Raw genomic sequence first — 25,692 nt, forward strand, 5'->3', positions numbered from 1 at the left:
GAGGGAGGGGGGCCTCACACACTTTGCAACTGCCAAAATTTGTATACCTGTCCATTTACCCTTTTCCCTATAAATTTTGAAAAACCAATAAAATTTTATTATAAAAAAAAAAAAAAAAAAAAAAAAAAAAAAGAAATAATTCTGGAGAGAAGTAGTGGAATAATTCTGGATAGAAGTAGTGGAATTTTAATTAGATTCCCTACTTTAAAGATTTGATTAATAAACATACAGATATTGAGGCATTCTCAAACGTATTTAGACGTATCAAACGTATTTAAACGTATCTCAGACGTATTTATGAACGTCTTTTAAAAAAGATGTGTTCAGAATTTGTCAGGTAATGAGGATTTGATAGCTGCCAACTGATGTAAGGTTGTAAACTGTAAACCGGATAAGGTGTAAGCTGTAAAAGTGAAACCATAAGGCTAACAATAGCATTAGCAGCTTCATATAAATATTCTATGTATCATTTTGGTATTTCTACTACTTATTTGAATGCTGACTTAGCAGAAGAGATATATATAGCCCAAACTCCAGGTAATGAAAGTACGAAGCCTGGATACATATATAGATTGAATAAGGCCATATACAGATTGAAACAATCAGCCAGAAATTGGAATCAATGTTAACAAAACCTGTACCTGTTGAAAAGTATAAAGATTATGTCAGAGCATTTGGATTATCAGCTGTACAGCTTTAAATGGGAGGAGTGTCAGGTAATAAGGATTTAGTAGCTGCCAGCTGATGTATGGTTGTAAGCTGTAAACCGGAAGTTGATGCAATGTGGTTGATTCAGCAATACACGCGAAGCCTCTTTAAGACTCTGGTAGGGTACACACAAGTCATTTACCCTTTTAAGAGGTGTCATTAGACGGTGTTTCTCTCTCGCTTCTCGTGTATCTCATTTCTCTCATTGTGTCTGTAGCTGAGTGGTAAGGGATTTATCTGTCATGTATATGTCTGTATATATGTATGTATAAACCACTATTAATTAATTGTCTAAAGGCACTGTGTCCTGTGTTGTGCTCCTTGGTTTATCTCATAATACTATTCACGCTGCCAAAACAGAATTGAAAGCATTTAAAATCAAACTAAACATTCCAGAGTTTAAACCATTTGTACTTTAGCAATGGATAATTCTCTGGGAAAATATATGCCTTTGGACAGAGAAATGCAAGTGATTATTTTGTTTAATTCTAATTCTATTTTTTTTGTAATTATTTGCTTGTTTAGAATATTTTTAAATTGGCTTGTATGCAAAAGCTCACTCACATTAGATGACAATAATAATGCATTATAAAAATATTATTGGAATAAGACAATATATGGAAGAATACACAAAGGACTATTTAACTCTAAAACTCTCCTTATTTAATATTCATGAGTAACGTTTATATTTGAGCAAAAGTAATATGTATGAACATAGTTGGTGCATCCCCCAATAATCTATTTATTTGCAAAATTGACGAATGAAAGAAGTTATTCCAGACTGAGGAGGACATTTCATTATGACCAGCATTATTGTGTCAAAGATGAACACAAAAGAGTTTGCAGAAATGCTTGAAAATTTTAAAAAAAGGGAGAGGGGAATTAAAAGACTGAGAAAACAATTACAGTGGAAATACAAAGAAAACCCAAAAGACTGACCTCCAAAGGAACTTGTTACTGAACTTACAAAAGAAGTTGGTTAAAGACTTGAAGAAGTCTTCCATATGGGAAAAAAGAAAGATTGAAGAACAAATCCTGCAATAGCATTAAAATGAATTGAAGATTAAAATTGTTAGAAACAAAATAGCAATAGCACTTAGACTTATACATTGCTTCACAGCCATCTAAGCAGTTTACAGTTAGCATATTGACCCCAACAATCTGGGTACTCATTTTACCAATCTCTGAAGGTTGGAAGGTTAAGATAACCTTGAGCTGGTAATAATCGAACTGCTGAATTGCTGGCAGACAGCATTCAGCAGAAGCAGCCTGCAATACTGCATTCTAACCACTATGCCATCATGGCTCAATATGAAAAAATTAAGGAGTACAAAGTTGGTTTGTTTCATTAAGGTTAAAATGAAAAATTTCTATAAATTTGGGGGCAAACGTTTATGAACAATTTCCTAATCCTAAGAGTAAAATGTTAAAATATTAATGTGCATGGATAAGGGATGGGTTATGGAAAAAGAAGATAGTTGTGTGCTACAATAGGACATGATGAATTAGGTTTATTTAATACTTTTGCAGAAGATTGGAAGTCACTTATTTAAATATTTCTTTTTTTTACTCTTTTTTTAAAAAAAATTCTGTACACCTTTTATTTTTTTAACTTTTCTCTAAAAGTTTATTTTATATTCATTTTTACTATTGTTATAAAAAGTATAAAATTATGTTTTTTTAAAAATAAAAGTAAAACTAGATTTAGAAATTGGCAACATATTTGATATTAGGATCAATTTTCATAATGAACACCTCTTTTACAATAAAGTTTGTTTAAAATAGTAACAATACAGATAATCCCCATTTAGTTACTCCCTTGTTTAGTGACCTTTTGCAGTTGTGATGGTAATGAAAATGTAACTTTGCATCCAGTCCCATAATTACTAGCTTGCCCTTGTGTAAAGTGAAGGAAAACAGAAATAAGATCATAAGCAAAGTTGCGTTTTCACTTAGCAACCACTTCATTTAATGACTGAGTTGTTAAAGCATACAAAACGAGCATTACCCATCATCTTTACTATAATAATAATGTAACTTACTCAGTGTAACGCAGCAATTGAGAACATTATCTTCTAAGACAAAATTTTATAGTACTGCTTAAGGAAAATAACAAGCATATTAGAAACAACTCAATTTCTAAGGGGCCATCAGCAGCACAAATAAAATTGGGGATTGTAGGGGTGTATAAGGGAAGATGGCTCGTTATGGTGTAAGGTCTGAGGGATAAAACATATCAGGAGAGTTTGGAGTAGACAGAGAGCTTGGAAGACAGAAAAAAAGGGGTCACAATGATTAAAACCTTTAAATATATTAAGGACGTGAATAAGGTTCTATAAGACAGTATTTTCAATATTAAGTAAAAATCAAGAACCCAGGAGCATTCCTCAAGGTGACAGACAGAAAGATCAAAAGTAATGTTAGAAAATATTACCTAACAGAAAGAGTAGTGGTAGCTTGGAACCAATTATTCAATCATCAGTAACTAAGTTTAAACATGTTTGGGATAAACATATGTTTATCTGATACTGTTTTTACACAAAATAAAAAATTAATAAAAAATAATAACTAAATTGAAAATAAAACTAAAACAATCAAACACAATTCAAAGGATAGGCTCAATAGACTACTGGATCCTTTTCTGACATCTGTTTTCTGTGTTGCTTATCTATATTCCTGTTTAAGAACTGCATTTGCCTTTGAGTGACAATTTCAAGGCTGCCTTACACAAAGTAGTAGATTGAATCAGGATACTAAAACTAAATTTTATTTTATTGACTTATCCTAGAAATTAAATATATCAATGCACTTCAATCATGTATTTATACTTTCCCCTTTCTGTACTTTTTAAAATTATGATTTGCAACAACTTTGGGGATCTGTGTCTCTATTTAAAAGTTTTGATCATTCAAATTATGTTTTCTGTTATAATAGGGAGCATATAGAAAAATTAAGGATCTAATTTCTCTGTTATTATACACAAGTTTGCTGTTTTTCCACTGTGAAATAAATGCCTCATGATGTTTGTAGCATAAAGAAAAAACTGTAGGAATGTCACACAAAAATAGAGCAATGATGGCAAGCTGATTACAGGCCTACTTGTTCCTCGCTGTTTTTCCCAATAAGGTGCAATCCCACTCTGATTTTAGTGAATTGTTCATCAAACACAAATGACATTATTTACTATGTTTCATTAGAAGTTCATTATATGCAAACCATTATTCAGGGAAGTTTTGCAATATCACATGGATCAAGGCTAAGTAAATGTTTTGTTTAATTACACCCTTTGCAAAACTATTAAGATGCTGTGCATGTAGGCAATAACAATAATTGTGTCTGAAAATGACCAGTTAGAACCTTGAACTGGTCATCTGAAAATGAAAGTTCTGCAGCTGCATAGGCAATCAAAATAATTACACAAGTATTTGCTAGAATTGCTGAGAGAATGAGTCATTCCGTACAATGCCTACCAAAGGATATGTCCTCTAGAAATGCAATCAGAAATGGTCCTTTAACTGGAAAGATGGACCATTTTCACCCGGCTTAAATACTACAGCAATATAGCTACTTATTTTTACCACTAAACTTAGCACTGCACTTTATAAGGGGAAAAGGGAGAAGATTAATAACAGATAATCCTTTATGGGTCTTAGATGTGAAACTACTTCTCAAATGTTTTCTGGTACAGTATACAAAGTTTTAAATAGGCAAATATCAGGCATATGATGATGTCTCATTGTTCACGAACAAGTAGTGAATCTGCTGGAGTGGGTGGTTATAATAAATGTAAAGAATGAAATAAATAATATATAAATACATTTTCAAAAACTCTAGCAATTTTGAAGAACTACATATGGCTAAAAGTACACTTGTACACTTGTAAAGTACAATGCAACAATGTTGCATTGCCCAATGTGTTTCTCCATCCCCCACATCTTTCTCTCTTTCATACTGTGCTTTATGTTACATTCAGTGTTCACAATGCCACTCAAAATGATTGACACGGACCCATTTTAACATCAGTCTCAATCCACTTCATGCGTGATGTTTTAAGATCTATGGGTTCAACTCTGTAGTATATAAGGAAAGTATTGCACTTGTGGAAGTGTCTGCAAGAATCGACCTTAGATTATATGAGCTACGAAGACTGGCAGAACTGCAAAGTCCCAGTCATATTAGAACATCACCAATAACTGCTAAATCTGTATGCTAGATGTTCAAGGCACGACCTTTAACAAAAGATAAATAGATATCAATTTTCATTTAGAAAAAGCCAACAAACATTCTCCATTGTCAGAAGCATATTACTGACCTTCTCTTCTAACTTTATTAAATAACTAATACCTATGAAAGATCAGGTTATTTGAAAATGCCAAAATGGCAATAAATATTAAGAAATTATAATGGAAGTAAGCACAATTACTGCAAGAGTATCCCATTTTGCCATTTTAGACAATGCAGCTTCTACAGCTTGCAAAAATAGAGCTTTAACAAGGACTCTTGTACAGCATACTAAGTATACTTCTCTTTATATAACAGTTTGAAATTGAATGGTTAAATATGAAAAGAATTTCAAAAATATGACAACTCTCACTCCCTCTTTCTCTGTCCTTCCCCTCCCCCCTCTCTCTCCCCCTCCCTCCATATAAAATACATAAAATACAAAAACAAGGAAATTTTAACCTAATGATGGTAAAGTAACTGCTACTACTTAAATAGCAGGTGAGGCTTCCTTGAGGTCTGTTGTATTATGATATCCTTTATTTAAAAAAAGAAGCTGATCAACTGTTCACTTTGGGCTATTTGATACCACATGTAGATTTTTTTTTAGTGCAATCTAATGAGAATTATGGCCCAGGGCATATTTCTACAGAGAATGAACTTTAGCTACGTTGGAAGGGTACCAGCTGCTATAAAGAGTGAAAGTATTTACTTGCATCACACATTCTGATTGTTAAGTTGTATAATATACAACACTGCAGTTATGTTCTAAATCAGCCTGCACAACATATAGTAGAGAAATGGGTGTACTGATCAACGGAAAATCCCTGCCGGTCTCAAATAAATATCTGGGACACTAATCAACTGTTTAATGGCTACAAAGCAGCAACAGCTGGAGGCATTGGGGACAATCAGCAAGACAGCTTTCAGGACAATGCTGGTGAATGTATTGACTTTAAAAAAAAAAAACAATAGGCCACACAATGCTGCTTGGTAGGGTTGCAAGCAGCCCACAGGCTGATGTTTTTGGGATTTTGTTTAAAATAGTTGCAACTGTCCAGAAGCATTCAATATTAGGGGTGCTCAAATGTTGTGACATTCCTTAGGGATGGTAGATATATTTTGGTTACTTTAATATAATTTAGATGTGCTTGGTAAGTAACTACATAAATATCATTAACTTTTTAACATATTGTTTGTTTCAATTAAATGAAAGAATGAACGAACTGACCAATGAGCAGTTCTTTCAATTGCAGTACCAGACACAGAATGAGGGGAATCTTTAATTTAAAGGTTACATATAATTGATTCTGTATAGACTCGTGATGGTGAATCTATGGCACACATGCCCGAAGTGACACGTGGAGACATGTTGCATGGCACGCGTGGCATCTCCCGTTCCCCTTCCGAGATTCTGGCATGCATGCACACATTATGATCAGCTGACCTTTGTGCGTGAGGCAGTGCTGGAAACCAGAAGAGGTGGTCCTCCGTTTTCTGGTGTGAGCAAGTGCGCCAGACAGCTGATCAGTGTGAGCATGCACGGCATTGACAGGAAGTTTTGCTGTGTGTGCCAGTGTGTGCCCATGCCACAAACTGAAAATGAAAAGTTCATTTTCTTGCGTGCACATGCTCCCTGGGCAGCTCCTCTTTCTGGTTGCAGCCCAGACGAGTGTGAGCAAAGCATGAAGCAAGTGCGTGAAGTGCTCAATTTTAGGCACTCAGTGCCGTGCGCACACTCCCTTTTTGGTACCCAGTGCCAAAAAGGTTTGCCATCACTGGTATAGACTGTGTGAATTAAAGTTTAGTAAAATTAAATTGATCAAAACTGACCATGGATGATATTTTCAGGCTCTTATAACAAAATTTTGTGACAATGTAATAAAGAAAAAAATGTAACTGAATGGATCTCTGAAGAAGACATTTAGTTTGCAAACACTTCTCCATGGTTTTACCCATCTAACTCATACAGCAAGCACCAGCAAAAAGATCTTTGTTGGTATCACAATATATAGTAGATATAAACATTAATATATATTTGTCACAAAAGATTTTGAAATATATTTACCAGCTGTTAGAACAATATCTAGAAACTGGTCATCTGCACTGTGGTTTCTTCAAATCTGGCATGTTTTTAATAGGACTGGCCCTAGTTAGAGAGTAGTTCAGTAACTTATTCTAAATTGACTATTGAAGTCTTCAAAGGCTTGCCTCATTTAATTTAATACAATGAAGTTCTATGCTGTTCCACATCTATTTGTACTACAGTTACGTATACTCAAGAGATGTAAAATGTGTTTAGTCCATTACTAAGTTTAAATTTCTGTTGCAATTATATAAATTACAAGATTGGGATTTCAATTATTGAAAATCAGAATCTTGCACAATGTCCCTGCAATGTTTTAATTGACTTTCTCCTTATCTATTACGGTTGAAAAACTGGTAAATCTCCATAGTGAATAAATTTATAATTGTAACCACAGGATTATTCATTCAGTTATGAATGACGTTTCTCCAACCACAAGGGTATCATCTTAAACTGATGGCCTTAAGTAATTTTGTACACAATCACTAGCTATACATACACACACACACGCAGACACACACACACACACACACACATGTATATATTATACATATATGTGTGTATTTATTTATTTATTTATTTGTATGTGTGAAAGTGTGTGTATGTGCATATATATATGTGTGTGTGTGTGTGTGTGTGTGTGTATGTATGCATATATATATGTGTGTGTGTATGTATATATGATGTATATATGTATATATGTATATATGTATATATGTACATATGCGTATATATGTACATATGTACATATGTATATGTATTGTGTCACAACCCCTGGTATGCCCAAATATGGGGGGGAGCATACTGCTTCCTTTTTTCTGTCTTTTGGCTCACCCTAGGAGCCATCCAGGCAGAAAGCCATTTTTTATGTTGCCTTTGTTACATTTGTGTTGCATTTGTGCTGATAAATAAATAAAGGGAGACTAGTATAGATCTATTTCAAGCTTTTTAGCTCTCATCATCTAGCCATACCCTTACTGGGAATTGAATATAATATAGTGGGGGGGTATGACCAGTACGCTCCGGTATGGGCATACCAGTGCCTGCTGGGAGCACCAGGTATAGTTCCGGTACGGTGCTCCGGAGGGCCCACCTGCCCGCTCTCCTTACCTCTATTTGAGCTGACCGCGGCATTTGCATCTGCACATGGAGCATATGTCACCTGAGCAATGCTCCACCAAGTAACTGGAGCATCACGGGTGGTGGGTATGCACGCACACACACACTGCACGCATGCACGTGGTGCACGCCAGGCCCCATTGCAGCATACCGGTTGCAACGGGAGATGGAACCCACCACTGGTATGTGTGTATGTATGCGTGTATACATGCACACACACACACACACACACACACACACACACACAGAGTATATGTTTATGCACGCATGCAAGCGCGTAGGCACACTCCAACTCAACTTTATATCATTCAAGTTTGTTTAGCTTAACATTCAGGAACTAGAAAAGAGAAACCTGGTTGCTCACAAGAAAAAAGATAAGTTTGCATGAAAAAAAGAATACAATGATCTTTAATTAGATCATAATTAAAGCATAATAAAAGCCCCCTGTGACAGCTATTGAAAAAAAAGCCTTGTTAAAGTATGAAATGGCACTTGAACGTGGCTGAAATGTTCCAGTCAATCAACACAGTACAGCTGGTAAGTAATCATTATTAATATGCCAAGGTAGAAACCACTAAATAGCTAATTATCGCTAGTCAGTGGAAGTTGCAATCTTTTCTTACATTCTCTTAGCTCATTGCCTACTTCTTCTTCTGCTCTTCTCAGGTTGAAAATCTTCCTTTCATTTTCTCTTGTTTAGGGCAGTTAGAAAATTGACCATTTTCAACTTTTCCTCTATTGGGAAATTCTAGATCCTAAGGTATATCTGTCAATATATAAATGTATCCGTCCCATAAATGTAAATACAGAAACAATAAACTTACCTTTCCTTAACTGTATTTTAAGACGCTTCCCTATCCTTTTGGTATTATAGCCAGAGTTCAAAGCCGTATGAACTTTCTGTGGTGTTGATGACAGACCCAAAGGTGGTTTTCCTGAATTCACATTATGAGGTAGTTGTGAGTAAGAGTCCAACGCATCACCTTGATTGCTCACTTGGGGTATTTTTTGTAAAGTGTGAAGTCCAGAGTGGTCAATACCCTTACTGTCTTGATAATGGGAATCAGGACTAAAACGGCTGGAAGGGTAAGCATTCTTTTCACTTTGAGACAGCTTTATATATTGTTGTTTTCTTGCAGCAGGAACCACGTGGAACCAAATGATGGGTGTACGCATGGCTTGACGGAACATATGCTGTGCTCTAGGTTTTAAAACGAATGGAAAATTAACAAATTAAGACTGGCAGACTAGTAGATATTACAGGCATAATTACTGATGTTAATTAGCCATTATGAAATGACAGACATATTGTTCTAACTAAACTGTAAACTCAAAATGATATTTCTTGGAATGATATATTCACAAATGCCTTTTGTTTCTCAATTATAGTCTTCTTAGGACTATTTTTTTTCTATTTCTACTAATTAAAATAACTGTTATAATTCTTGAGATCCTGGTTGTAATGTTAAAAAATAGCATAAAACTGCAATTTTGACAATTCTTCTCACCAAGATATTAAAATACAAAATACTGTTAATCAACAAACATATGGAGTTACTGTGCATGATGCCCATCCAGCATATTTCAAAATAATGTATTAAACTGCAACACTACCATTTTCAGTTTACTCAGAATCACAAGCCATATAAGATGATTTTTCTATTATTTCTGAATCTTTCTGAATCAGTTGTGTTTAGTGACGTAAATTTGTATGCAATAGTGATTAGAATATATTATTTGAATAAGCCTGTACATCTATTTTTTTTTCTTCCAGAAGATTGTAGATCTCATCTAATTGAAAAATAGTATGTGGAGCAGTGATCCCAAGATCCAATCAAGAGTTTAGCATAGGCTGCAACAGTAAACTCTTTATGTTTATGTACTAGTGTTATTGCACAATACATATGCAAAAAAATCCACTGTTTTGAGCAACAATTCACAATGCTGTACTCATGAGAGATTATGAATACAAACTAGACTTCTCTGTTTTATAAAACATATGCTCTATATTTGGAAAAATTCTAGAACACAAAAAAGCTGTCGGAATGGGGGCAGCTTTTATGTCTACCCCTTATAAGAAAGATAATTGTTTAGTTTGCTTTGCAACATAATCTGATCACACAAAAACAGTAAAGTGTGTGTTAATTAATAAATGTTCAGATGGTATAAATATGCATTTAGAATAGAATAGAACAACAGAGTTGGAAGAGACCTTAGAGGTCTTCTAGTCCAACCTCCTGCTTAGGCAGGAAAGCCTACACTATTTCAGACAAATGGTTATCTAATCTCTTCTTAAAAACTTCTGGTGTTGGAGGATTTACAACTTCTGGAGGCAAGTTGTTCCACTGATTAATTGTTCTAATTGTGAGGAAATGTCTCCTTAGTTCTAGGTTGCTTCTCTCCTTGATTAGTTTCAACCCATTGTTTCTGTTCTACGCGCAGGAGCTTTGGAGAACAGCTTGCGTCTCTTTGTCACGGCCCCTGAGATATTGGAACACTGCTATCATGTCTCCCCTAGTCCTTCTTTTCATCAAACTAGACATATCCAGTTCTTCCCATGTTTTAGTCTCCAATCCCCTAATCATCTTTGTTGGTCTTCTCTGCACTCTTTCTAGAGTCTCCACATTTTTTTTTACATTGTGGCATCCAAAACTGGATCGCAGTATTCCAAGTATGGCCTTACCAAGGCATTATAAAGTGGTATTATTCTATCTTGATTCTATCCCTCTCTTTTGGCAGCTGCAACATACTGCTGGCTCATATTTAAGTGATTATCCAGAAGGGATCTTGGAGTCCATGTTTAAGTGATTGTCGACTAGGACTCCAAGATTCCTCTCACAGTCACCACTATTGAGCAATGTATCACATATATTGTACCTGTGCATTTTGTTTTTCTTGCCTAAATGTAGAATCGTACTTTTTTTCATCATTGAATTTCTTTTTGTTGGATAGCACCCTTTTTTCCCCGTTTACTTTAATATTCATTAAAATATCCATGCCAACTATAACATTTTACCAGGATTTGGGGTCAGGGGGAGAGAATATTGGTTCCTGTCAATGCTCTTCTAAACTTGCATTCTATTTTAGTTTTACTGATTATGGCACGGAGTAGATAACATAAGTATATTTTGAATACAAAATTGCTCATTTTCTTTAACAAGTAAACATAATGATTAACCAACACAATGCTTTCCTTTTCTTATATACAAGTTGATTCACTGAAGATAACAGCCATAGTAGAGGAGAGACCAAAGCAAAATGATCCAGTGAAAGCAAAGCCTTGTAGAAAATTGTTTTTCCTTTACAAATTGCTTCTACCTTAAAGTTCGAGGTCAAGAAAAACACAAACATGACACACGGATAAATATTATGCACTTACTGCTCAAATCTTCTATTTCGAAGGTCCCCATCGTTAATTTTGACAATACAGTCATTTTCATGAAAGAGGTTTTCCTGTTCTGCTTTACCACCTTTCTCCAGTCTCTTTACCAATAGACCTAAAGTTCTGGAACAAAACATAAGCTATTATTAGACAGGCAATTGCTTTCAAGGTGCACTTAGAATTTACAAAAAAGTATACACCCCATCCTAATGTTAAAATGTTCTCATTGTCCTTTAAAATCAGCTGTCTCAGATCACAGTTCAAAGTGATTACCATAAATTAACTGTACAGTAGCCATTTTACAGCATGAGTGCAAGAAGTTTGTGAGGACAAAGCCCACTCAAATGATTTGTAGTGTGTGTGAAATAATTCATAGGTGCTATGTACTATCACTAATCATTTATATGGCTTCTGTGCATTAAATTATGGATTACGAAGTATTTTTCATTTCATTTCCACTCTTCCTAGTCATATCAGAAGAGAGGCCTAAATTATTGAGAACTCCTATAGAGTGGAAGATGTTACAGGTTCACTACTTTCAGCCAGGGGAAAAGGGACAATCCAGGTAACCATAGAATAATCAACTTGACTACAATTCATGGAAAAATAATAGAGAAGATCATCAATCAATGAATCTGTAAACATTTTGAGAACTTTTTTTTTTACCTTAGGTAACTTTTTCTCAATTAAAAGAATGCTTTGAATATGATATATTTTGACTTCAGTAAAGAGGCCAATAAATGGTTCCATGATATTCTGATTACAATAGTAAGTAATCAGAAAACATCAGATCTATATTAGGTTTTTAAATCATGACGTAGCATTAAGCATTAGATTGTTGAATACAAGGGCATAAAATGTTTAGGAAATTGTAATGCCAGATCAGACAGCTAATACTGTAGAAGACATTGATAGCAAACTAAGAAAAATAATTATATTTAATAGAATAAATACAGAGTTCATTAAGAAACAAAACATAGGTAGAGTGGAAAATTCTTGGCTTTTCAATAGAATTTATGAAAAGAAACTTCACTGAAAAATGTCAGCAGCATAATATGGTTGTTCCAAAAGACAACTACATTGCTAAGCTGCTTCAACTTCACCGAATATACCATGCTATAGGAAATTAGCATTCTACTACCGTGTTTCCCTAAAAATACAGCATGTCCTGATAATAAGACCATGCCACATTTTTCGGGTGGCAAAAATATAAGCCCTCCCCCAAAAATAAGCCCTCTGGACAACCCCCCTCCAGCCAGTCAGAGCGCCACTCACCAACCTAGCGGTATCCCGAAGGCGCCAAGCCACAGCAACGGGGTAGGGGGAAAGGCTCGTGTTGCTTGGCGTCTTTGGGATATCGCTAGGTCGGTGAGTGATGCTGTGCCCAACAGGAAAGGGGGGGTTGCCAGGTGGTTGCTCTCTTGCGAGCGGGTTCCCAAAGAGCCAGGCACAGCCTCGGGGTCGAACAGTTGTGTTGCGCAATCGCAGCAGCACTACATAACAGCCATTAGGTGACCACGCTCACGAGCAACCACCCAGCAACTCCCCTTTCCAGCCGGGCACAGCGCCATTCACTGACCTAGGGGTATCGCCAAGCCATGTGAGCACCTGTTCACCGCCCTCTGGCTCCCGTGGCTTGGCATCTTCAGAATGCCCCTAGGTCAGTAAATGGGGCTCTGCATGGCTGGAGAGGGGGGTTGCCCGAGCGGCTTTTCCGCTCCCCACTCGCGCACCTCCCAGCCTCACGATGCCCTTGCCTAACTCTACCTTCAGAGACAGGGCACCTCTGCTGCTACCCGCTGCCGCATGGCTTTTTCTGCGGCTTCCCAAGCACAGAGGTAGGATGCCGAGTCTTCCAGAAGTTGCCACTCTGGGAATACGCTCTATGATTGTACACTCAGCCAGCCCACAATCATAGAGCGTACTCCCAGAGCGGCCGCTCCTGAAAGACTCGGCTGCGGATCTCCGGAGTTTGGAAGCAGGATTATGTTAGGAGCGACGCAGCAGCGGCGGCACACTGGCCCTGCAGGGAGAGCTGAGCCAGGGCATGGTTAGGATGGAAGGCACATCAGCTGGGGACAGAAGAGGCACTCACGCAACCTCCCTTTCCAGCCGGGCAGAGCGCCATGCACTGACCTAAGGGTATCCCAAACGCATCAAGCCGCGGAGCTGGGGGGAGGGCAGAGCACCATGTCACTTAGTGCCTTTGGGATCTCACTGGGTCTGTGAGTGGTGCTCTGCCCGGCAGGAAAGGGGGGTTGCCAGGTGGCTGCTCATGAGCGTGGTCACCTCATGGCTAGTATGCAGCAGCGCAACACAGCCGTTTGTCCCTGAAGCTGTGCCTGGCTCTTCGGGTGCCTGCTCGCAAGAGAGCAGCTACCCGGCAACCCAGAAACAACAAACTCCCCCGATAATAAGACCCAATCAATTTTTTGGAAGTCAAAAGAAAATAAGACACAATATTATTTTCAGGAAAACACGATATATTCCACAATATAGGGACGCATTGGCTCAGTGGCTAAGATGCTGAACTTGTTGATTAGAAGGTCAGCAGTTCAGCGGTTCAAATCCGTAGCACCGCCTAATGGAGTGAACTCTGTTACTTGTCCCAGCTTCTGCCAACCTAGCAGTTTGAAAACCTGTAAAAATGCAAGTAGAAAAATAGAAACTATCTTTGGTGGGAAGATAACGGTGTTCCATGCATCTTTGGCATTTAGTCATGCCCGCCACATGACCATGGAGACATCTGTAAGCAACGCTGGCTCTTCGGCTTTGAAATGGAAATGAGCACTACCCCCTAGAGTCAGGAACGACTAGCACATATGTGCAAGGGGAACCTTTACCTTATATTCCACAGTATACCGGTCCATTTTGACAAATGAGCCAGATTCTGGAGAATTCACCACATTTTAAGGAAGATTCAGAGAAAATAAAATGATTGGGATAGAAACATGCAGGCGCCTAAAAACAACAGTCTATGACATATGCTTCGGCTTTATAACAAGATCGCCAAAATATTTGTGCATCTGTGATGATAGAACCATCAGCACTCTTTAAGAGCCCTCTTCCAACAGAGGGAGAGGGATACGATATCATCTGTCTACAGTCTTTTTAGCAGTTCCAAGAAGGTTCCATAGGCATTTGCACTACTCAGTGACCCTGAAGACAAAGGCAAACTCTTAGGTGGCCTCAACTAAAAGAATGCAAATGACCAACTGTCTGCAAGGAATATAAAGCCTTCCATTTCCCACCATTCAGTCAGAGCTGAAGAAACTCCTTGGATGAGAAGTGAAACATCTTCAAAGAAAAACAAAAAAGTCCTGTTGCCTCTTGAAAAAACACGTTTGGGATTTCAGTCTGAAAGCAAAAATATGCACACAGGAACACATGCCAGAGTGCATGCCTGCAACTCCCTAAACCCACAATTATTTTTTTCCAAGGATCACGCATCAGGATAGGACAGCTGTATGCCATTCCAGTAAAAGGCAACATTGCTTGAAGCATTCGCAGGCACAGCTACTTGCAGCTGGCACATTCTGAAGCACCATTTTGCCTTCTAATTGAAAATGCTGCACAACCCAGTTTGTTGTGGCAGTGAGGTGTTGATACAATTACTGTGTGTGAGACACATTTCTATTTATTCATTTTTATAACATGTTACTTGGATCATAATATGTACCACATGTCACTTTAGAAAAATAAATTCTATTCTGAAAATAATGGATTATGATCTAAGTAATAAACCTTTCCAGCTTTGGAGCCCTGGCTGATGGGACAGGGAGAAGGGATGGTTCCTGTACACAGCTCTATTTGCAGAAGCAGTGGACAAGCGCACCCACCACTCATGCAAATGGAGTATGCATCCATGCTTGCTGGCTGCTTGTGCAAGTGGGGGATGTGTACAAGAAGTGGGCATGCTCTTGCCTGGCACTTCTGCAGACCAGTTCTGAAGGGCTCAGGGCCCAGTAGTAGGCCATGACCTGGGGGCTGGGGACCCCCGATTTAAGTTACAGGAAGGCAAATTCTGTTTAGATGTTATGTTCTCACCCAGCTCCCAAACACGAGAAACCCTCTGTAGTTAAATAAATATTCCCTTTATTAGGAATGCCTTTTATCCCTAGGGTGGAGCTTTGCTAGCAGCGATAGCACTTCCATCCCAAAGATTGACCCATAGATTTCCATTGCTATCTTCTCCTCTGCCTTCTGTGAATCCGAGAATCAGGCACTGGACCCAGATGCTCCCTTCCTCATCAGCCACCCTTAAGCCTCAACTGTTGACTCTCCATCTGAGGGCTAATGGACAGCCCAGCTCAACCTCTATCTCTATCTCTGACACCTCCACTCCCTCTTCCCCTTTGGAGCTTTCTGATTGCCTGGATGCTGATTCTCACCTGATTCGGCTGCTATGACGATTGGCCACAACATGTTAGGAAAGGTTATATACTGTGTCATATTTTGTGTGGGGTTTTTTTTATGTTCATTGGTTATTTTATGTTTTTAAATGCTATGGCAGCTGCTGGGAATCAAAATCTGTGAGTTGGCAGCGATTTTAGTTGACTAAAAAAAAATAAGTCAAATTTCACTGGTCTCTTCTAATTTATGTTTACTAATATTCAGATTTATATTTCAGATACATTTCTCTTTTGTAAACCAACCATTAAAAAAAAAAGTCTTAATGCCGAAACTTGGAGAAATGATTCTGCTGGAGAAAGCAACCAAATCTCATGAACTCAGTTTCCTTCATAGTATTATGCCTATAATTCCCAAACTCCCCAACAATTTTAAAATCCTCAAATTCAGCCACTATCCAGGAATCCTAATAAAAGTTTGTCCTTGACCCTTTCAAGCAAAATTACACAGCATGTTATCTCTTTCTACTCTTAAATTACTTAGATGACATAAAATTATTCAATTCTATACATAATTCTGTTGTTTTGCAAAGTGATCTCAACTAGGTGCCTGGCTGGACATCTATTTGGCAACCACAAATTTTGATTAATAAATGCTCTGTCTTACATATTGGTAAACATAATCAGAATGTTAAGTATAAGCTAGGTGGCATTAATCTAGAAAATGACCGTCACTTTGTTAAGGACCTAGGTGTACTTACAGTATCTCTGACAATTTATGCTCCAAAGCTCACTGTAACAGTGTTGCTAAAAATAGCACTAAGAGTTGTAATCTTAATTCTACAAAGCTTCTTTTCTGGAAACATTGTATTGCTAATTAGAGCTTATAAAACCTATGCTACACCAATTTTAGAGTATTATTCAACTGTTTGGAATCCCCACAGAATATCTGACATCAGTACAATTGAGTGGGTTCAGAGGTTCTTTACAAGAAAAGTCTTGCACACCTCTGTTCACAAGATGCTACTAGGCTCAAAATGCTCAGTTTGGATAACTTAGAATTGTGTCGCTTGTTGTCAGACCTAGGTATGGCACACAAAATTATATGTAGTAATGTTTTACTTGTAAATTACTTTTTCTGTTTTAATCGCAATAATATGCATACGAACAACTGCTTTAAACTCAATGTAAATCGTTCTAAACCTGACTGTAAAATACATGATTTCTGTAATAGAATTGTCAAAGTCTGGAATGCCCAACCTAATTCAGTTATCTCAGCTACAAATTTTCACGGTTTCGACTTCTGTGGACCATATTTCATACTTAAGTGGTCAATAGAGGGGGCGTGCATAAATGCAGTAACGTGCCTATCGTCCCTGTCATTGTATTTTAATTCTCTTATTCTTGTTTTCATTTTTGTTTGACAAATTCCAATAAAAAAAATAAATAAGATTTCTGTACTTTCCCAGCTCCATTCCTTAATACTTTTAGAGACTTTACACCACATTTGCCAATTACAGATTTATTCATTTAAAAATATTAACTTGGAGCCAGACAAAATTAAATGCTCATAGTTCCTTTTAAAATTAATTAAACTTCTAAGAAATGTTTTCATTTTACACTGGTTTCAATAGGGCTAAATTGTTGCTAGCATGCAATGCAAACTTATGTTAATATACTCAGGGGGGAAATCCAACTGAATCAATCCACTTTTCAGAGTTTGCACAATGCCCTCAATCATGAACAAACCAAAAGACAAAGCCACTTTTTTTAAAAAAAAAAGTTAAAAGCAAAGTTACAAACAGCGAACAGCTTGCTCAAATTGTTAGGTGTTTAACTGTCTGTAAGGACACAGAAAATGATTTCAACAAATTTGAACTATACTTTTGGTGTATAACAGGCCAGGGACCAGATATTGTTTAGTTGGTATTATAAATTAAGTTGGATTGTACAAGTAAATTGCATTAGTGACCCCGACTGCAAGAGGAAAAACGAATATATGAAGCAGAGAGGAGAAAGAGTACAGGATTAAGGAACAGAGAATCTGAATTGATTTTAAATATTTATTGCTCTATTTTTTTTAAAGTTCCCTTTTATGCACAAGTTATTTTATTTTAAGAGGTGGGAAGAATTTTTTTTTAATTAAAATGGATTGTTACAGTTGCATCAATTCAATTATGCTCAGGTTTAGTCAGAAACACATCTGTTTCAGCACATATGACGTACAGTAAATAGGGAGAACTACACTTTGATATACCTAGAATAATCTTCCTTATCGATTGAGGCGTTTGAACTGCCTAATGTTATTAGGATACATTACTTTCTTCACACAGCTGGGTGACAGTTGGGGTCATTCAAATATTCAAAGCAACAGTGCATATTAATGCAAGCAATTTGAGGCATCAATAATACATTAGCTGATTATTTCCAGATTTATCACTGATTACAATTTAAATATACAAGAGGAATGCTAGCATATGTGGCAGAGTTTATTTTATTTATATAATCAAACTAATAAAGCTAGTGAAAAGGCATTGATGGAAGAATTAATCTCTGAATTTTTCAGGTGCATGTGAATGGTACACTTAACTGTAAACTTAAGAATATATTAAATATGTTGTGCTTTATTTGTAAACTTGCAACAACTTTCTTTCTGTCCAATCATGTCCATTAAATAGATGGAGAAGGAGAAGGAGGAGGAGGAGGAGGAGGAGGAGGAGGAGGAGGAGGAGGAGGAGGAGGAGGAGAGGAAGAGGAAGAGGAAGAGGAAGAGGAAGAAGAAGAAAGGATTCAGGCAACTCTGGATATGACCTTGGAGTGAGTGGGGAGAAATTACAGATCACAGGCGGGGTGGGGGGAACTAACTACTTATAGAACAAGAGAGTTGGAAGGGATCTTGGAGGTCTTCCAGTCCAACCCCCTGCTTAGGCAGGAAACCCTACACCACTTCAGACAAATGGTTATATAACATTCACATCTTTAGGAGGCAAGTTGTTCCTACTGATTAATTGTGCTAACTGTCAGGAAATTTCTTCTTAGTTCTATGTTGCTTCTCTGCTTGATTAGTTTCCCACCCATTGCTTCTTGTCCTATCCTCAGCTGCTTTGGAGAATAGCTTGACTCCTTCTTCTTTGGGGCAACCCCTGAGATATTGGAACACTTCTTTCATGTCACCCTCAGTTCTTCTTTTCATCAAACTAAACATACCCAGTTCCTGCAACCGTTCTTCATATGCTTTAGCCTTCAGTCCCCTAATCATCTTTGTTGCTCTTCTCTGCACTCTTTCTAGAGTCTCAACATCTTTTTTTTATGTCATGGCAACCAAAACTAAATGCAGTATTCCAAGAGTGGCTTTACCAAGGCTTTATTAAGTGGTGTTCTGATTAATGAAAATAATGCCAATTAAGTGGTTATTGAAAAAATGGCTTTTTGTTTTGCAGCCTTGTTACATAGCAATGGTGGTGATGATGATGATTTTCTTCCAATAAATCCACTAGCTTTTTATTTATTTTTTTACTCACAAGAGACTTTGTATTAATGTATGAAAAGATTCAGCCTTGTAGTCATCAAGCCATCCAATGAATCCTCAAGTGGTATTTGTGATCAAGTCGGAGATTCCTACTCTAACTAAAATCTCACAACTCACATATAAGCCTATTTCCATGTCGGCCAAACAAAATATATCAGGATAAATAATAACTTTAAGTGAAAATTCCCTAATAATGTATTGCTGCCTAGAATCACTACTATCCACAGCTCTTTTAAGATTCTAATTTAATTTTAATTTAATTTAATTTTAAGATTCTAATATAAGATTCTTTTAAGATTTTAATCTCTATTCTCTATACAGTTATCACCCCAAATTTCAAAGTATTATAAAAGCTTGTATTTTATAAAACCATTTAGCACTACAATAAAAGCCCTGATCAAGAAACAATTATACAATAAGGCAGACAAATGTGAATTTGTTCACAGGGGAATAAAAATATGATTCCTCAATAAATGTATGCTTACACATATATATATAAGCATAGGATGGTTCCTTATGTCTGAACAATACATTGATATCTGATCTTCTTGAAACCTATTTGATTGGTCATCACTACCATGCCACTATAAACTGCATGTATTCAAGTCTATCAATCCACTTCTAAATAGTTAGATTGCAGTACTTAACTAATTTCCAATGGAGAGTTATTTTTAAAAGAATATGAAATAAACTGTTACACTAAGCAGGAATTTATAACACTCTTATCAAGATTTCCTGTCAATGTTAGGAAGTTAGGAAGCTCGAGTATTCATAGAATTCATAGAATTATAAAATCGTAGGACAAAAGAGCCCTTGGAGATCTTCTAGTCCAGCCTCCTACCCAAGACCTTATGTTATTGGGAAACTCTCATAAAAATCTGAAGGTTTTTTTGTATCTTGCAAAAGTTAAAAATAATAAGCATTTTAAATTAGTTCACTTGGGTCTCTGTTTTCCATGTTTGTTCCTGAAAACCTCATATAATCCATCTGCCACTGAATCTTAATGGGATTATAAGATTCTTTTTTTGTCAAGTTTCCCTGTTCTCCATCTTAGTATTTAACAAACAGGGAGCAATAGAGGGAAACATTTCTTCTATTTCTCCATTTCTCCGTTCTTTTGGCATTATGATTTCTAGCAAGTATGAAGTATATATATATATATAGATAGATAGATACATGAACATAAATGCATACAAATGTGTCGCATAAAAATATTTAATGAGTAAGTGGAATCTTCAGGAGTGATTTCAGCGGGAGATGTCCAATTGACAATGTTTTTTTGGTCTAACTGTACATGTTTTTCTATCGATTTTATTTAATTTCAATTATTTAAATTGAGTATTCTATGAAGTCAAAGTTTCACTTAAAATTCTACATCTCCTTTTTATTATTTTGCAGCTGACATTTTTCTGATGTTCGATTCTTGTTGGCTCAATGGCCAAATCATGTAAAAAACCATTGAGTTCCAAGCTAACTTTTATCTAGGCCAGACATTTCCAATCTATGGCCAACAAGCCAAGCTATCTTCATTCAATGAGACCTAGGAAATCTAAAAAGTTGGACACCCATGATCATTTCAACTGTTCCAACTAAGGTGAAAGTATGCCAAAGTAACTTGGAAAAGAAGCATGGTATTCACCAACTAGAGTATAAATGTGATGAGATAATTTGTAATATAATTAGTAAAAGAAGGAATGGATATAAATTGCTAAGAAAGAGTAATATTCCAAAGAAATAAATAACTTGTAAAATGTAAAGCTTCTCTTTAGTGAACTCTGCCTCCGAAGACTATATAGAAAAAATTATCATGTTTTCTGGAAACAATGCAGAAGACATTTTAAATCCCCCAATCTACCCTAATCCCTGATATTCCCAGAATGTCTTTTATCCAAATACTAACCAGACCCATTCTGCTTAGATTTTAAACTCAGACAATGGCAGGCTCTATCTCCTAAAACTCATTGTTCATTTATTGATCCCATTATCCATATTTAACAATATCAGTGAATGCTAAGAATGATAAGTAGAATTTCACTTCCAAAAAATCATGGAATTACCAGATTAGCATTGTAATATTTAGGCTGACAAGTACTGATAAAATAGTATGTGATTAATCCAAACATTGTGCATTTAGTATTTTTTTATTTCCTAATATACGTATAAAATAAAAATATTAGCAAGGAATGAAATACATTATCCTTTAATACTGTTCTATCTGGGACAACTACAATACTTCACAGAATTGGGACAGTCCCAACAATTAATGAACAGATAACATACAAAGGTTTTATTTCATTTCTAATCTCCTGTCCTACAAAGCTGCATTGTTACTGTCTATTTCCTAAAAGGGGTTTTAAAAATCTTGTAAAATACTTTTTTTTATTTTAATGCTAGTGTCAATAAAGTGTCACTGAGATGCGTGCTTAAATGTATCAGAATATCTGCTCTATAAAGAAATTATGAGATCCTCTCGGAGAAGTTAATATTTTCTCTTTCTACAATGTCACAACTTGATTTATGTAGCTTTTATAGCAGCATAAGGCACAAAACACAAAGTTCCACTGATGAAACAGCAAAAATTGCAGAGATTGTGTAACAAACTTAAGAACTCATATTACACAGCAAGGACCCGCAACTCCAGGACCACAGACCGTTACTGGTCCATGGCCTTTTAGGAACAAGGCCCATTGCTGGGGATTCATCTAGGTTTACCACTGGTTCTCAACTATGTGTGTGTGCGTGCACACTTGCAGCACATGCACCTTCCGTGAATGCATGTGGCCTTCTGCCCATGCACTTTGTTTGTGTGCGGGGCATGCATGCATGCACACAGCATCAAAAACGAGGCTCCTTAGGACGTTTTGGAGCCGGGGCAGCGCCACTAGTTTGGGTGAACCGATTTGAACCAGCTGAATACCATCCCTGACCAGGCCACACAGGTGGAGGTGAGCAGCGGGTGAGCAAGCAAAACCAAGCAATCCCCTTCCAGGATGTGGAAAACTTGTCTTCCACAAAACCAGGTGTTTGTGCCAAAAAGGTTGAGGCCTGCTGTTCTACAAGATAACTTATCAGGATCCATGACTGAAATAAAAGATATTCGACCAAATTATACCTTCTCTTTGTTGTAAAAAACATTATTTCATATTTTACAGAAATAAGCTCCCTTAATCTTGGGGGGGGGGGAGGACAGAGAGTACACTGGGTCTTTTTATTGCTTCATTTTATTCTAAAGATATAAACTGCAGCTACTGTCATATGTTTCTGAATTGCTCACAAGTAAAGAGAAAATTAAATACTTCTTTCTAAGTGCTTCTTTCTGATCAAAGCATTTTAACAACTGTGGGAACCATAACTTGCCTTGAAATTCTGAAATAAAGAATGTATTCAATGAGCCAGTTTGGTTTAGTGGTTAAGGTGCCAGCCTAAAAACCAGGAACCAGGGATTTCTAGGCCCACCTTAGACATGAAAGCGAGCTGGGCAACTTTGTGCCAGTCATTTTCCTTCAGTCCAATTTACTTCACAGGGTTGTCATTATTGTAGGGAAAATAGGAGGATGAAGGGGAATTATGCATATTTGCTGACTGGTTATTTTTAAAATACTTTTTTTAAAAAAATCTAATAAATAAATAAAAGTATAGCTGCATTTGATATTCTCTCCTAATTTTTTCACAGAAAGCTACTGTAATAAAATTCTCAGCATTTTTCAGAGTATCTCATGATGCTGTATTTTTATTTCAACATTATATTTAAATGAATGCCCAGAATGAACTATTTTTATATCATAATCAAAACGTTCTGTGGAACAAGTCTTCTATTTATCAAGAATTTAAAAAAGCAAATAAAATATATTTCCTCTACAATGACATTGCCTTTTAATCAATTTAAAGTGAAATTCTTGATAGTTATATCGACTAGCCAAAACACAGAATCACATTAGTTTACAACCCAGGATTCTATTTATAAATGTATGTTTGGACTTTTCCCACTAGGATGATGTTAAATATACTGTAAATGCAATTTTTTCTCTGCTAATGGTAATTTATTTTTTTTCAATTTCTCCTCAAGTCTTACATTACTGAAGAAGTGTCAGAATTGGACTTTATATCGCAAACTTGCAAATTTTGGCACAGAATCATATGTGTATCATGGCTCATTTAATTTTCCAAGTACATTTAATCACAGAACCTGAATACCGGAATTCTATCTCAATAGAGTAAGCATTGATATTTTAATTCAGCTCTCTGACAGAATATGGCTTAGGGCCATTATTGGTAATATATTCATTTTACCCATCACCTGGTTTTTTCCTTGTTTTTTTTGGATGTGTTGCAATATAATACAGTCATGTTCAGCAACAAATAAAAAATGTGTGCTATATTTTATATAACTAACTTTATTTAACACTACCTTGACTGTGAATTTTTTTTCCCTTCACCTGCCATCTTCAAGCTTGGGCTTAAAATGGGAACGGAGCTGCCGTCTTTCTGTAAATCTTGGTGGGAGGGGATGGGGTGCTGGCTTTGTTTCAGTAAGTGGAATGATTGGTTGTGTGGTTGTATCATGATTGGTAGATTGGTGCTGATTGGTGCTGGCTGTGTGTGCATTGTTGTTTTGCATTGTAACGGCTTGGGTGGTGGGTGATATTCGTTAGTTGGCTAGGGCTAGGTTCTACCATTTTCATCTTAACTAACTGAGCTGTATTCAGAAAAGATTTCTTAGGAATCAGTCAGTAAGACTTTCTGGTGAAAGAATCATGTTCTGGAAATGGGCAGTCAATCAACCAACCAACCTACAGATAAATCAATCAGATAAAAACAGAAACCAATATATATAAGAAAATAAATCAACTAAAAAACTGTACGGTACATTACCTTCCGCTTCGAGCACTGAAAGGAACTACATGGATCCCCAAAGGTCCGCCATCATTGGAAACTTCAACAAGCTTCACCATATCACTGTGAGACAATGATGAATGAAGGAACATGAACATGGACCAAAAATGACAAATACACTTCTATAAAAACACAAACTCAAAAACAAAGACACAGATATTTGAAAATTAGTATAGATAAAAGCAACATTGATTCCTACATACCTCAGTAATAATCTGACAGCATGAAAAAATAATAATTTCATTAGTTATTTCAAGCAAAATGCATTTGTATAATTATAAGCCAATATACAAATTGTATTATGTCCAATAATTAAAGAAGTTTGAGATTAGCTTTTCTAGGAATTAGGTGTCAAACCAGGACTAAATCAAATTGTCTTAAAGAAAACAGAAAGTTCCATTTCTTTTTGTTTTCCAGTATGTTTCCATAAATAACTTTAAAAATAACATAAATATAAATTTATGTTATATATAAATTGAAACACTATTATATATGGCTGAAGAACCTACCTAGATAAATATTGTTTTGGCATAATTACCACTATAATTATTTCCAAATTTTATAAATTAATAGTTCTTACTGAGAGTTGATAATATAAATATCTCAGTCCTTTGGCTCTTTAATTCAAACATAAATAGTCATCCTTAATTAATATTAAAAATCAGGATGAATTGATCCCTTTCAAACCACGTGTTTGATTTTTTTAAAAACTGATCCAATGTAACATTCTACATCAATTTGAACTTAACTGTCAAATTGAGAATTATCAGAATATGCACTCAATTCAATAATTCCCCATAATCACTTTAATAGTCTTATAAGAATCAAGTCAGTGACTGAATTTGCAGATGCAATGTTCAAACCATAATGCAAAACTGTTTTTTGCCCTGGTATGCTAAACATTCACTCACAAGTTCTCACACTTCACCAACATAGCAATATCTGATAGTTTCCAACTGTCTGCGAATTCTGACCAGTGACGTGCAGTCAGGGGAGGCGGAGCCTCACTGCTCTCATCATGAAAATAAAAAAAAATACTCCGGGAAGCCGTGAAGGTGGCTGGGAGAGGCGCGCGGCTTGGTTTAGCCTCCCTGGACATCTCAGCAGCAGCCCCAAGTGTGCCGATCTCTCCATTTTTTGCATCGGGCGAGCACAGGATCCTTGCATGGGGAATGGGACCACGTGTGCAGGAGGCTCCTCAGCTACAGCCTCAATCAGCGCAGCCGCGGTCCCCTTCATGTTGGCTCAGGAAGGAGGGGAATGGGACCACGTGTGCAGGGGAAGGGGATCGCGGCTCTGCTAATCTGAGGCTGTGCGCTGAGGAGCAGCCTGCACATGTGGTCCCATTCCCCTTGCAAGGATCCTGGGCTCACCCGATGCAAAAAATGCCTAGGTAACATCATCA

At 36.6% G+C, this 25,692-nt stretch overlaps 1 protein-coding gene across 12 annotated transcripts in view; it reads right to left on the reverse strand.

Annotated features, from left to right (window-relative positions):
- The window catches only part of PARD3 (par-3 family cell polarity regulator), a 648,562-nt gene that overhangs the window by 256,198 nt on the left and 366,672 nt on the right, over nt 1–25,692 (reverse strand). For all 12 annotated transcript variants that reach the window (XM_081971096.1, XM_081971094.1, XM_081971102.1 and 9 more), the window contains exons 7-9: nt 24,267–24,350; nt 11,514–11,639; nt 8,959–9,335 (exon numbers count right to left, since the gene is read on the reverse strand). In XM_081971096.1, coding sequence (XP_081827222.1) covers nt 8,959–9,335; nt 11,514–11,639; nt 24,267–24,350 — 587 coding nt within the window. The remainder of the gene's footprint in view (nt 1–8,958; nt 9,336–11,513; nt 11,640–24,266; nt 24,351–25,692) is intronic.

Source organism: Natrix helvetica, assembly GCF_964273705.1.
Source record: "Natrix helvetica genome assembly, chromosome: Z".
In the NCBI taxonomy this organism is placed as follows: domain Eukaryota; kingdom Metazoa; phylum Chordata; class Lepidosauria; order Squamata; family Natricidae; genus Natrix; species Natrix helvetica.